A 12626-nucleotide genomic window follows, 5' to 3' on the forward strand; every position below is an offset into this window, starting at 1 on the left:
AAACCCCACGGTTGGTTCTGTCCTAAAACTATCTATCAAGACCTATATTATTTCCAATAAAATGGAAAAAAATAGTGCATTGAAACGCATCTAATATTTGTGCACGAGAAATAAAAAGCTTCTTAAATACTGTATTAGGCGACTGTGGATGTGAGGGACTGCCGTCAACTTCTTATCGGAAGGGTGACTGATCCCAGCCCTTTCAGTCAACATTTCGATGTGTCCTTGGGCAAGGGATCTTAGTTCTTGAGCAAATAGCACATTGCTCTGTAGACTGATAAAACTGAAAGGCTGACTTTACATGTATTATGTCAACAGATTTCACATAATTGTATTAGGTTAGTTGAAAGCAATAATATTATGTTTCAATAAAAAAAGAATAGGTTCAACTTAATACTCTTGCTTTTAACTAACCTAATACAATTATGTGGAAGCTGTTGACATAATACACTTAATTAAAGTCAATGTTTAATTTGTTCAGTGTGGGTGAATGATGACTTGCAGAAGTGTGAGGACTCGTAAAGACTGAATGAAGCGCTATATATCAATACAGTACATATTTCCTGGGCAATTATTTCATTACAATTTTCTTTATCTGCTAAAAAATGTACAAAGGTTATAACCAGGTGACTGCGATTGATAAGTAATTTGCAAATAGACACTGAAAATGACTTTCTAATTTCACGAAGAATATTATTGCAGTACTGAGTCATTCTGAGATAGTGTAAAGAAAGATTACTATTTTTAAAATAGCTTTAAAAACCATTACACATTAAAATAACCAGGGTATAGCCAACGACAATCACCAGCACAAATACTTAATGAAGATATCAGAACAGAGATGTCGCCCACTAAAGGTCGGCATGTTCGTATTTCATCATTTTGCTACCTGTAGAGAAACCTGTCTTCGTTAAACTGCTGTAAACCTGAAACCACAGTCGAGTTATTCTTGAAAAACACAGGGATTTACTCGGAACTCTCACTGAGTTCCCACTTTGACCACTAACAGATCTGTGAGTAGCCTTCATGAGTTCAGGAGACATCTCCGCATGGATCTTCACTTTTATTGTAAACGGTTCAACGTTCAAGCTTTTAAGAAGGTATAAAAGACAGTTGAAGAGATGAGGGACACTGTTGATGTGTTGGAGACTCTTCACATTCCTCATTCTCACTCTGAGTATAAGCATTACTGTCCTCATGTAGGTGCTTCAGGTGGGTCATGCTGTCTCGGGATGGTTGGCGGCTGCACACAAAAACATTGAGTCCACATCCATGCCACTTGAAGATATAGAGAATCATCGTTTTATCAAAGTAAGTAGGATTCATCCTCTGGGAACCATGAATGTCTGAACGAAATGGTGATTTCCAAGTCAGGAAAATATTGGGCAGAGCCATCAATGCCACCACAAAAGTCCCTAAAGCACCAACCCTGTTTTTAATAACTGAAAGAAACCTGTTCTTCAGACTTTTTAATCATCTTACAAAAGTTAAAAACAAGTCATGGGAATAAATCAGTTTGCATTGGTTTTTATTTTTGCAACACTACAGCTGTGGGGTTATTTTCATTTTGAGCAACTTCCTACAAAAGGCCTGCAACAATTATTAAATAAATTAAGCTTATTTAAATGCTTTCAGGATTGGGACTATCACTTGGTATTGCAATACTTCTCACCAGGACAAAACCACAACCAACCACCTGTCTTGACCACTTGTCTTTTTTAATTCTTTATTTATTTGGGGTCACATTATATTAAGAGTACAGTTTTGCAAATCATATATTTTTAGAGACCCGAAAATGACAAAGGAAATACCAAACAAAATTAGTCAAATTCAATAAAAACGAAAAAGTGCACAGGGGTTGTTTGAAATGTCAAATATCTACACATGTACTCAGGCATCTACTTAAACACACTCACGTACATATATATATATACATGTATATTATACATACATATGCCCATATACAAGCACACCAACATACATACATACACATATACACATGCTTTTTTTTTTGCTGCAACAGTAAGAATTCTAAATAATTGTTTTGTTTTGAGGTTTGTGGGAATTGAATGTACGAATAGAATAATTATAAAAAAAATCCAAAATAGAGTAATTACTTTAATTGACCCTTTTAATTGACCCTTTACTTTGCATGGTGACTATTGCCTTTATTTTAAATCCATGAAATCCTACATTTAAATAATTTCTTACATCCCCAAAACTATAACCCAAAAATGTATGACAAAATAATATCCAAAATCATAAGTATCGTTGACTTCCAGATGTAAGGCCTCATATTGGGCCTTGGAGTGTGGAGGGAAAGTCTCTTCCTCTTAGTGATAGAATACCTTAAGCTGATACATAGGTCCATATTACAGAGAGTAGCAAACCGACCCAGAATGTGGCCCTCATGTGCCTGTGGCATAAGCCATCTATTCAATTTAGTCCCTCTAAAATAATAATAGGAAAAGCAAAAAAAAACACAAAAACAAAGAAATAGTCTCAGTTGCCTCAAAATAGCCTTATTGTTGGTGTGTTTTTTTTCAAACAAGATATTCAGAAAGGAGCATCCACCATTTATTTGTAACTTCCATGTGCTGCCCTTTGCACTTTCTGAGGTAACATTGTAATAAACAGTAGCAAACAACATTTTTACAAGAGCAGTATCACCATAAAGGCACAGAGAGTAGCAAAGACTCTACAAATCAAGTCTCACCTGTCAGCGGTTCACCAATCTCAACAGAGTTGACTGGGTTCTGGTTTTAGACAGAGGGTGAATAGAGGTGCAGCAGCACAGGCAGTATGAGAAAAGTAAAACACTTTTGGAACATTAAAGCATGTAAACATGTCCCAGTAGAGAGGCACAAAATACAAATATGAAATCTTAAAATTCGCACAATAATCAGTGACACAGCGCTTTCCACCACCAGAGCTAATGGATGCAAGCTAAAGTTATGGATTAAAAAAAAACTGACAGTTACAATTATCTTGAATATTGTCACCTATTGTGTTTTGTAAATCAGATGTAGAATGTTTTTTTAATATTACGATTATCACGTATGTCAATGATACTATACTATAATTTCTTCGTGCCTCTCTGCGGGTCAAAGTTCCCTTCCGTTATATTTTAGATTTTCTTCAAATTGAACAAATAGATACTGATTTTTGATAGATAGATAGATAGATACAAAGTTGTATAATAACAAGGCCTGATAATTACAACTCCAATGCATTTCAAGGATACTTAACTGGTTTTAAGTTTGTAAAGACTTTGTTTGCGCAAACATGTACCTACTAGTTGTTGGTGCTAAAGATAGACATTTCATCCTAACCCATCCTTCTTGCTGATACCATCACAACTGTCACAGCGTGTAACATTCTGCTACTCTTGAAGGTATTTTCCACTGATGTTGTGAAGCTTGCTGAGCCCAAACAGGCTTTCAATGGAAATATTGCTGTTGTTCTATTATTAGAAACGACAGGAGCCAGCCTAAAAAAAAGCCAACTGTCTGATTCAGGTCTTCCAACCAAGATGATGAAAATCGTGTGACGCCAGAGGACTCCTTCAATTCACTTTCCCTTTTGGATAAACACTGTTTTACACATACCGGGTAATGATGATGAAACTGCTGACAGAGAGTGAGCCAACAGGGAGGTGATTACAAAGAGAGATTATTGCTAAGGGGAAACTCCATTTTATTAAAGTTTCAATCCAACAGGTTATCAGTGCCAAAGCCTAATGAGGTAGCGACACAGTTTATCTACTGGATTATTATACAGTGCAGTAGCATTCTCATATCAAATCATCCGCTCACTTTCATACCAATATAGACCGTAACCAATTGAACCATCACTGATATTCAAAATGTGATTGAACAGATGATCTCTGATAAAATGATTTAAACATTTTAAAATGTAACATTTTTAAATGGATGAACATTAAACCTACTACATTATGGTTTGAAGACAGTGCAATGTTAAAGCATACTTCAAAAATATCATACATCATTATTACAATATGGCTTTTTATTTCAAATAACATAGCATCACTAATACAGTATACGATCAACACTTGGTTCTTGCTTTATAACTACAAGCAAGATTAAAAAGACAAGCATGTTGGAAACATCAAAGAGAGCCCTCTGCAGATGAAATCAAAAGAGAGAAGTTCCCTCTTCACGCCTCCTCTTTGGTCTTTACCCTGAGGTTATTACAGCTTTTAAAACCTGCTTGACAGGAGCACCAGCCCTTCTCCATCAAAATAAAAAAATATCAGTGAGACTGCGCCCTAGTGGGGAAATGCAGGAGAAGTAAAAACTGTTTGGAGCCCCACAACTTTATGAGATTGGGGCTTCACATGAGAATAAATGCACAAATTGCAAATAAATTACAAACAATACATATTTTAACAATAAATATACTGTATATACGCTATTAAAACTACGGCAACTGCAAAATTGCTTTTTAAAAAAAAACATTTCTCTCTGTACAAAACACTAACATATGAAGGAGAGCTCAACACATAAAAAGGTGCTTCTGTTAATGTGACTTAGTACCTTTTAAAAGCAAACTTCAAGAAGCTTCCTTAAAAAAACACTTGAATCAGAAGTATAAGCAAGTGTTTTGATAAATGATGAGCATACAGTCCTTCATCAGACAAAATACCAACAATGAATGGTTCCACCTGTTAAAAAATTGTTTATATCATATCTTACATTATAGTAAGTTACCTGAGTATCTTGACACAATTGATCTCACTATTATCTGATAATAATCTATATTCATATAGAAATAAATAAATCAATACAATTGATTCAAGATCAGTGGCCCAATGTTGGACAAAAAAAAGTAGTAGCTATTTGCTAAGTTGAGTTTTATATGAGAATAACAAATCCCAACTTGTTTGTTTATTTCTTGCTGACATTCGAACTGCATCGCTGGAGGAGTTCACACAGCTAAAGGGATGCCCTCAGTGTGAGTCCTGCTGAGTGTGTCCGTTCTCACAGCAGCAGATAAACATGTGCAGAGCTCCCTTCATTGTCCCGGTTCATTTTCAATCTTCATGTCTTTGTTGTTCATCTGCGCTCTTCAGTATTCACACCGGCTCCCCAGCAGATAGCTCAGTCCCACAGTCATGTTCTCAAACTTGAACCCCTCCGTGGGGTACAAGTGCAGACTAGCTTCCTCCTTTTCTCTGAGGTAGGCTGTACTGTGGAGCCCCCTGCAGGCCTCCTGTGTTGTCTGCAGGGAGAAAGAGCTGACATTTCTCCCCAACACCTGCAGCTCCATGACCCCCCCGGTCTCCGTTCCATCCATGCTCTTGTAACACACTTTCATATACAAAACATAGGGTCCAGTGCATTTGATGTAGATCGCATCATTCTTCCCGTCAGCGAGACTCATCATGTTGCTGCTTTTAACTTGACCAAACTGCGCTGTCGTATTTCCTGAGTTGACTGAGGGGTGTGAGATAGAGAAGGGGATGATAGAAAAGGAGAAAAAGGTTAAATCTTGTTTCGCTTTTTGAGAAAATGAAAAGTACCCATTTTCCAATATGAGTGTTGAATAAAAAGATAAATATCAGAGGAAAACGTTATATTTCTCACCTGTTATTGGGTTAAATTGTATGTGTACATTATCTTCAGAAGCCTCTTGATTCTGGAAAACACAAAATACTGATGTTTTGATTCGGTGGTTAGGTGATGTGAAAAACAGAAGGCTGACAGAAACTAGGGAAAGTCTCGGATGATTAATAACTGTAGTGAAAGCTGCAATAGACACCAGTGACTAAATGTAGAACAAATGGTACAGTCATGATACAGTTACACTGCATATATGTTCATACAGATGATCAGTCATCCAGGTCATATCTGGAGAAACTCCTGTTCCTTTTGACTTTTAAAGTGACATTTCTGTTGCTCTGTTTATCAGAAGCACCTCTATTATGGATTACATTTTGACTTTAGTCTTAAGATTCAGAGTGAAACCGACCAGTGTAGGTAGCATTTATGAAGACAGTTTTAGTTTCATATGATCATGGCAAAAGGACCAATGTGGCATCCTGTCTCAGTCTACTTTCCTGCACCAGTCAATCTCCAAAATAGTGATGCTCCAGACTCATGCCCCACCCATATATCTCATCACACTTGTGGCCATTTAGTCTTATTTAACAATGACTTGTATTAACAAGACTCCTGCACAACCTGCTGTTACTCACATATAATATAAATTAAAGAGAGCCACACTGGGGAAGTTTCCATATACTGATAAAGTATGGGGGAAAACGTTCATGTCTCACATTAAAAGTCCATGTATTAAATGCAAAAAGGCAATGGATTTAGGACAATCAGTAAGATTGGTTTAATTGCATGTTTTAAAAAAGATGTGCAAAAATAGATGAAGATAAGGTCTGGATTTGTGAAAATTATCAAATGAAGTTACATTTCCAACAGCATTTATTTATAGGTGGTTTAAATTCAAATAGGGTTTGGATATAGAAGAATATGATAATTCAGGTGAGAATGTTGGGATGTGATCAAAAGTTTAAAAAATAAACAAGTCAAACTAGAACAAGACTAGAACAAGTCAAAGTTCTGAGATTAAAGTCAGACTTTAGACTTTTTCCTCAGAGTTCTGACTTTAATCTCAATATTTTGTTTTGGAGACTCTTCAGTACTTAGATAATAGCATTAAACTGAAGGAATATCTTATATATGTTTATAATAATAAACCACCAACAGCATCATCTACAGTCCACTCACGGCTGACTCACCTGAACGACCCAGAACAGGTAGAGCGTGACCACCAGGCACGCGGTCACCAACACGTTCTGCACCACGATCACCGCGAGATACTTCGTGCGCTTGTCCCGATGGAGCGCGCGGCCCTTGTCAGCCTGCATCCTCTTCCTCGCGTCGATCTGCTCTGTGAGTTCATGCATGACTTCAAGCGGCTTTTAAAATAGAGTGGGCAAAGTGAGAGGAGGGAGTGACTGGAAAGAAACCGCTGGTGGACGACAATTCAAAGTTTTTTCCTGTGCGTTTGTGTGGGTGGGGGGATGCATCGAGCCTGCGCGCGCGCACACACACACACACACACACACACACACACACACACACACACACACACACACCCACGTGACTGTGTAAACAGATTTAGGTCCCCACAAGTATAGTCATGCTAGGCCACACACACACGCACACCCGCACACACACACACACACACACACACACACATAAATCAAGAGGCGCACAGGGAGCTGATTGGTTAGCAGCACGGGCTCTCTGTGATACTGACACACTAACCTCCCATTTGTACTTCAATCATGTTCCCATAATATTCATCAGTGTAGGGACGAAGCTGAGCCACGACTTGTTTCTAAAAAACAAAGACACAAGACCTTCATCTCCCTGTAATAGATCAAGTTGAAAAAAAGAACCTGACAGAGGACACTTACACAGAGCCAGTCTTAAAGCAGACAACTGTAGTGCAGGAATAATAAAGGCTACTTTTATTGACTTATATGTCTTGTTAAGTCTACTTAAAACAGGCTTTTTTTTTCTAGTGATAGGTCCGAAAATGTCATACATAGTAAATGTACAAAATGGTCCAGGATCTACTGCACTGGTGGTATATTAAAAAGTGCAGATACATTGTGCATGAGATTTTCTGTGTATGTCTTTTATTTTATTTTGTAAAGCACTTTGCATTGCCGTGTGCTGAAAGTTGCTATATAAACTTGCCTTGCCTTACCTAAACGTGTTAAACAAATTCCTGATAGTGGTATAGCTTTCTTATTTGGAGAGATTAGTCTCATTAGTTTACTTTAAAGAAAGACTGACTTCATATCAGATTGTTCTACTTCTGTGACTGCAGGTGGAGGGACTTTTTGATCTGTCTATTATATTCAGTGTCGAGTTTACAATGAATGTTTGGTGCTTACTTTGTCCATCCCAGATGCTATATACATTATTCCAAAAAGAAATATATTATCTGTAGCACTTCGAAATTAAATTAATGTGTGGGATTATTTTTAGCCCACTTAGCGGACTGCTTCCCGGTCCCAGAGGCGCATACATTGATTAAAGATAAGTAGCAAAACATGTATTTACAAATTATAGATGTGTGAGCAGATTTAGTTTGGTATAATGGCACAGAAACACAATACTAGATCTGAGTGTCAAAACGAATTAATAAGGGTACTCAGTGCTGTCCCTGTGCAGAGGCACCTTGACTGACACGACCCGGCATGCCTCGACACGATGAAAACTGTGGTTTGAATCAACGTTTCAATGTTTTGGTAGATGTATCTCATGTTAAACACCTGCTTAGTCTAAACGAAACAGGTGCCCCACATCATCCGGCTTATTGACCACATAAACAAAGCTGGAGAGGCAGCTGAGAGTCAACATCTGAATGTGGGAAGGAGGGGAGGGGGATCTTGGTTTCACAATTAAGTTTCCCTTCTGCGGTTGAAGGTAAAACTTTGTATCCCTGATAACACCGCTAACATGAAGAACATGTCGAGTGATAGTGATAAAAGCTTGTGGTGAAAGATGACCTGTAACAGAAGCACTCACTTGAATGGGGAAATCCATCAGCAGCAGACAACACCGAGATCTGTGCCAGACCTCACATATCAATTCAAGGAAGGCAGAGATATCAGATTCAAAGGGGATGAGGTTGAGAGTAAAGATTGAGTTTGAGGAAGAGTTATCTGACTAATAATCAGCGGCCCACACATCCTTTCACAGTCAAACATGAGGTGAAAGTAAAAATCCAAACGCATAAGGTTAAACGTTTGCTAAACTAGGAAACATTCAGACCTTCTTACAATGATTGATTTCTATTATTTACTAGTTAAACATGTATTTTCTTGCTGTTTTTGTTTATAGTAGATGTATCATTATTTAGTGTTATTCTTCATGCTTTTGTCTTGAGAAGCTTGGGCCCTATAGGTGATCAGGTTTTCATTGGAGACAGGTGAAGGTGGGATTAGCGCACCAGACATGTTATTTTTAACCAGGGTAAGAGACAAGGAGGCCACAGGAAAAGGCAAAACAGAAGGTAAAGCATTGTCATGTTGGATCATTGGAATTAACTTCACAAAAACAACATTCTTGCCTGGTTTTTGGATATTTTCCCTGCATGAGATTTGCTAGCTTTTGCCTCAGCAGGAGCTTTATTTTGAGTAAATGTTTAGTTTTATTTTTTTATGATTTTGCTTCTACACCAGCTGTACAAAGTGTGCACATTAGAAGATCAGAACGTAAGACAGCTGGATGTTGTAGACTTCATCACAGGTGTGCAAACCACAACTAAAAAACACCTACCCACTTCAAACCACATCAGCACAGGCTGTCAGCTGTTGTATAGGTTTGAATCTCCCAAACACAGAATTGAACCCAACTTCTGATCAAAATTGAGGGTCAAAATCAGACAATGAGTCACTACAACAAACATAAGTTGATAAACAAATATAAGGTAAGGGAAACACTGCCGTTTGTAATCATACCTAATCAGACTAATATGTTATTAAAGGAGGTGAGCTGACACTTTACATTTGAGCTTAATTTAGGGTGCAATAAGTGATTAAATGAGGAGGGAAATGAAGACACATCTCAGAATAATTCTTACTAAAATAAAAATATTTGAATCACTAACAACATTGCTGAAAACTAATGTCCTTATAGTAGTACCCTAAAGCATATTTTGAAACAGACTTTGTGTGAAACAACTGGCAAAAGAGACGACAGAGAGAACCAATAATAAATAGATCATAGTTTAATGTTGAAGATGAACCCACACCCAGCCCTCCATGTCCCCTCTCTTCAAGTCTGTCATATCAGTAGCTTTTTTTTAATTTACGGCACAATATGGCGCTCTTCCATACACACATACACGCTCGCAAACTCACACACACCCCCACCAACCGTCATTTAATATTATAATTCCCAAATGTATTGTCTCATAATTCTATGTCACTACTTAGTTAAATATGTACACAATGATGGGGGAAGGTTGAATCCTCTGTTCCTTCCAATCAAAGTTTCAATGAGGGAAAAAAAAACAATAAAAACATTTTCAGTTCTAACATTTCCTGTTAATTCAACAGGAAGTTCATTTTCAGTTTCTTGGACTGTAAACTTCTAATAGTCTGCAACACGCCTGAACAGTTTGTTTCATCGAGACTTTGGTGGCTCATTTTCAGATTCCATCCTGCTCCTTTTAGTGTCTCCATCTCTCTGAGTTTCAGGCTCCCTCCTTAGTTCACTCCTGCAAAAGAAGCTGGACTTGGAGGCAGAATTTGGCACGAGGCAGGAATAGCAGAGGAAGGCGTTCTCACAGCGGATACCCTCCTGTGGTGTTCAACAGTCCTGAGAAAAAGTTTCTATAGCTAAGGTGACACCACTTTGAGTCCAGTGATTCCTTTTAGAGAGCCTCTCCAGTCGAATCAAAGTGAAAAACATGGACAGGACCAGGGAAAAGAGGCTCTGTTGTGCCCTGAGGATCCTTCACTCTCTGCCTCTGAAGCCACCTTCACTCTGAGGCTCCTGGCTGCTCCTGTCCCGCTGTGCTCTCCTGTCCCTTGTGTCTAGGGGTGTGTGAGGATAATCTGGTCCTCTATCAGAGTGTTGTCGGGGCCCTGCGTCTCCATACACTGCTTGACCGTTGCTATGATGCCCGACAGACGCCTGTCCAGGGCGGCGAGGTGGGGCTCAGCCAGGATGGGCGCGATGGGGTCGAAGGCCAGCGCCTGGCGCATCGCTGAGCTCAGAGCTCCACTCCTCAGCAGGTTCAGCCTGTTCCACGTCGAAACACGGACCCTGACGCAGAGAGATATAGTGATAAAGATAAGATTGACTTTACTAATCCCAATTTGGGAGACTTTTTTGTTGCAGCAGCATTAAACAAAACAAGGCATTGCACATAATAACAAATTAAAAGAGTAGAAATAAACAATTCTAAAATATAAACATCTCCAAATAGAAATAGAAATAAACCAGCATTAGAGACAAAGAAAAATATACAGATGACCGTGAAGATATAACAATCTATAAACTGTCTGAAAAATAAAAACACTATTGATGGGCCATTTTTCAGTTAACACAATATACTCAATATAAGCAGGATATTATTTACATCAAGTGTGCATGGAATGGAATATTCTATTCAATATAAAATGTCCAGTGTTGGTGTTATAAGTCAAGTTAACCAAGGATAGTTATTATCAAAAATAGAGGTTTGATCATTTGATGAGTACTCACATGCAGCACTGATAGAGCGGAGCAAGGATGCTTCGCTCATCCAAAGCTGGGTTCCCAAAGCTGCAGGAGAGAAAACACAACATAAAAAAGAAAGTAAGTCGACTGAAGCCAGAGGCCTGTCTGCACTGCGGTAAGGAGGAACCTTCAGATGCATTAGCTACACCCGACTGGCCGTCGGCGCTGAGGAGGACCGCACATCTACTCTGAAACCGCTCTGAAATGCAACGTCTCTAAAACACCCTCCACTGAGCAGAGCCCACCACAAGAGAGAGTTGTTGTGGCTGCCGGGGGTCCTCAGGTTTACATTAGGATGACAAATAAGTGGTTTGTAAACAGCATTTAAATAAACCTGTCAACAACTTTTGAAATAGATTTTGGGACAAGCTAAAAACAGACTGAATAGAGATCATTAAAAAAATAACTTGGAGCTGATCTGAATCAAAACAAATCCACTCCATTAAAAGGCAGCTCATTGTGGAAGAGCCTCCCAACTGAGATACGGGATCGTCCCACTCTCAATAGTTTTAAAAGTCAACTCAAAGAATGGTTGAGAAACAAACAGACGTGCAATCACCGCTAAATGTACTTCAAAGTCAAAGTCAGATTTATTGTCAAAATTACTACATGTGTTATACATCCAGAAATCTCGAGATACCGTTTCCCGCAGTCCCAAAGTGTGACATACAGTGGGGCAAAACAGTATTTAGTCAGCCACCAATTGTGCAAGTTCTCCCACTTAAAAAGATGAGAGGCCTGTAATTTTCATCCTAGGTATACCTCAACTATGAGAGACAAAAGGAGAAAAAGAAATCCAGAAAATCACATTGTCTGATTTTTAAAGAATTTATTTGCTAATTATGGTGGAAAATAAGTATTTGGTCACCTACAAACAAACAACATTTCTGGCTCTCACAGACCTGTAACTTATTCTTTAAGAGCCTCCTCTGTCCTCCACTTGTTAACTGTATTAATGGCACCTGTTTGAACTCGTTATCAGTATAAAAGACACCTGTCCACAACCTCAAACAGTCACACTCCAAACTCCACTATGGCCAAGACCAAAGAGCTGTCAAAGGACACCAGAAACAAAATTGTAGACCTGCACCAGGCTGGGAAGACTGAATCTGCAATAGGTAAGCAGCTTGGTGTGAAGAAATCAACTGTGGGAGCAATTATTAGAAAATGGAAGACATACAAGACCACTGATAATCTCCCTCGATCTGGGGTTCCACGCAAGATCTCACCCCGTGGGGTCAAAATGATCACAACAAGGCTACACGCGCAGTCATAAATCAAGAGGCGCACAGGGAGCTGATTGGTTAGCAGCACGGGCTCTCTGTGATACTGACACACTAACCT

General features: G+C 38.8%; 1 protein-coding gene across 1 annotated transcript in view; it reads right to left on the minus strand.

The window, feature by feature from the left end:
- Nucleotides 1–9753: 9753 nt before the first annotated feature.
- fam20b (FAM20B glycosaminoglycan xylosylkinase) overlaps nt 9754–12626 on the minus strand; it is a 15071-nt gene continuing 12198 nt past the window's right edge. Inside the window, exons 8-9 of the mRNA XM_010768918.1 lie at nt 11268–11327; nt 9754–10826 (exon numbers count right to left, since the gene is read on the minus strand). Coding sequence (XP_010767220.1) covers nt 10595–10826; nt 11268–11327 — 292 coding nt within the window. The 3' untranslated portion in view covers nt 9754–10594. The remainder of the gene's footprint in view (nt 10827–11267; nt 11328–12626) is intronic.

Source organism: Notothenia coriiceps, unplaced genomic scaffold, assembly GCF_000735185.1.
Source record: "Notothenia coriiceps isolate Sejong01 unplaced genomic scaffold, NC01 NC01_scaffold00006105, whole genome shotgun sequence".
In the NCBI taxonomy this organism is placed as follows: domain Eukaryota; kingdom Metazoa; phylum Chordata; class Actinopteri; order Perciformes; family Nototheniidae; genus Notothenia; species Notothenia coriiceps.